The sequence below is a fragment of the Propithecus coquereli genome, unplaced genomic scaffold (assembly GCF_000956105.1).
Source record: "Propithecus coquereli isolate 6110/MARCELLA unplaced genomic scaffold, Pcoq_1.0 Scaffold136, whole genome shotgun sequence".
Classification (NCBI taxonomy): domain Eukaryota; kingdom Metazoa; phylum Chordata; class Mammalia; order Primates; family Indriidae; genus Propithecus; species Propithecus coquereli.
In genome coordinates this window covers 3,647,163-3,649,153 of record NW_012137858.1, presented here as the reverse complement: position 1 = coordinate 3,649,153, position 1,991 = coordinate 3,647,163, and the positions used below count along the sequence as shown (strand labels likewise).

The 1,991-nt window shown below is 33.2% G+C and overlaps 1 protein-coding gene across 3 annotated transcripts in view; it reads left to right on the top strand.

Moving 5' to 3' along the window:
* Window positions 1–1,991, top strand: part of GTF2A1L (general transcription factor IIA, 1-like) — a 58,005-nt gene that overhangs the window by 6,364 nt on the left and 49,650 nt on the right. For 2 of the 3 annotated variants that reach the window (XM_012638874.1, XM_012638875.1), the window contains exons 2-3: window positions 557–658; window positions 837–960. In XM_012638874.1, coding sequence (XP_012494328.1) covers window positions 557–658; window positions 837–960 — 226 coding nt within the window. The remainder of the gene's footprint in view (window positions 1–556; window positions 659–836; window positions 961–1,991) is intronic. The other variant, XM_012638876.1, reaches the window with a different exon arrangement.

The window sequence follows — 1,991 nt, the reverse complement described above, 5'->3', positions numbered from 1 at the left end:
TACAGTTATATTTTTACTTGACAATGGTTCGGAATATTTTTCTGAACTTTGTGTATTTCGGAAGTGGGATGGGCTTTGGCTACTCTGTTATAAGTGCTTACCCCAGTCTTATGGCTTGGAGTTTGTTTATATTTGTGGAAATAATACAGTGAACCCTAAAGGCTCTCTTGGCCACTTTGGGAAAAAGGTAAATTGAAAACAGCAGGTCTATTTCCAGCTGCCTTAAATTAATTTCCCTTTTAAAAAGGAATGAAGAGGCTAAATACTAACACAAAAGCCAAATTACATAACAATACCCATACATCTTTATGAGATTATTAGCTCATATGTTATTGTAGTTTTGTAATTTGGCCTTGTAGTTAGGCTGAGACTGTGGGTCTGAAGCTAACACAATTTATAGAAAGCTGAGACTATACTGGGAGTAGGATGTACTTAGTAAAAATTTTATGGTGGTTTTTCTTTAAACTACAAGATTAGAAAATGTAAACTGCATGTCTTCAAAGGCTACATATATTCAAACTTGAGAAATTAAAACTTTAACAATTGTTTTATGTAGCCTAAACTCTACAGATCGGTAATCGAAGATGTAATCGAAGGAGTGCGAGACCTGTTTGCTGAAGAAGGTATAGAGGAACAGGTTTTAAAAGACTTGAAGCAGGTTTGTAGACAATACAAGTTTCTCTTTCTGTCTTTTGTTTTATCAGCTTAAATTGATATAGTTCTAACCCCTCAATTATTGCTTAGTACTTACCCATTCATTGTGACATTAGCTGCCAATTTTTAAAAAAATTTTAAAAATCAGTAATAAATATCTTAACATTTTTTTTTCTGTGCAGCTCTGGGAGACCAAGGTTTTGCAGTCTAAAGCAACAGAAGACTTCTTTAGAAATAGTGTCCATTCACCTCTGTTCACCCTTCAGCTGCCACACAGCTTGCACCAAACGTTGCAATCATCAACAGGTTGGATACAGTTAGAAAATTAGTAGTGATATTTGTATTTTCAGAACAAATTCTTATTTGGTGGTGTTTTTTAATTAGAGCAGTGTTTTTAAGGTTGAGAAGGCTTGGACATCAAAATCATTTCCATTAAGTGAACACAGTATAAATCATCACTGTGTAATTATTGATTAAAAAAAACCCAGGTTATTCAAACCAGTTTCTATGTTAAAGATTAAATTCCACAAAGGTGACAAAGCCTTATGTTAGAGGAACAAGTTGTGTAGTTTGAGGGATACTAGGAGCACTCATTGGTGGTTTCAGAGAATTTGATTGGGTTTAGTCCAGGATTAATCCAGCTGCCATCGCTGAAGTTGTAGAGAAAGGTGAGTGAGTGCTTGCATGTTTGTGCATTCTCTCTCTTACTTCTGTGTATATTCTAAATCTGTTATTGTATTGGAAGCAAAATGGAGAGTTAACAAGAATATGGAGAATTATTCATGCTATCTCACTGTTTTGGATGTTTAAAATGATAGCTAGAAATTGACTGTATGCATTTTATCTTTTTTCTTAGATTTATTGCATCTAGACTTCTGCTTTTAAGGGAAATATTTGTCCATATTATGTGTATCAATTTAAACTGGAAAAGACTAGCTCATAAAAGATAAAAATGATACTATTCTATCTTTCTAGCCTTTGTTCCTTTTTTTTTCTCTGATTCTTACCTTTATGCTACTTATGTATGTATATATGTGTGTACATGACACACAAAAATAAGTTTTATCAGGTTTAGCTGAAATTCAATAGCATAGTGTCTGCAAGAAGTGAGAGTAGATTTTGGATTAGATTGTCAATAATAACTAGATGGTTCTTTGCATGCTTGGGAAAATTCACATGAAAATTACATGGGCTGAGGTGAAGAGGAAATAGAAAAGATGCTTAGTACCTCTTCTATTACAAAATGGTAGAATTTGGGTGGCAGCAATTATAACTTATAAAAATGAAATAAATTAACAATATTGAATTAGCCAAACAAGTTTTATCTGATACTGTGC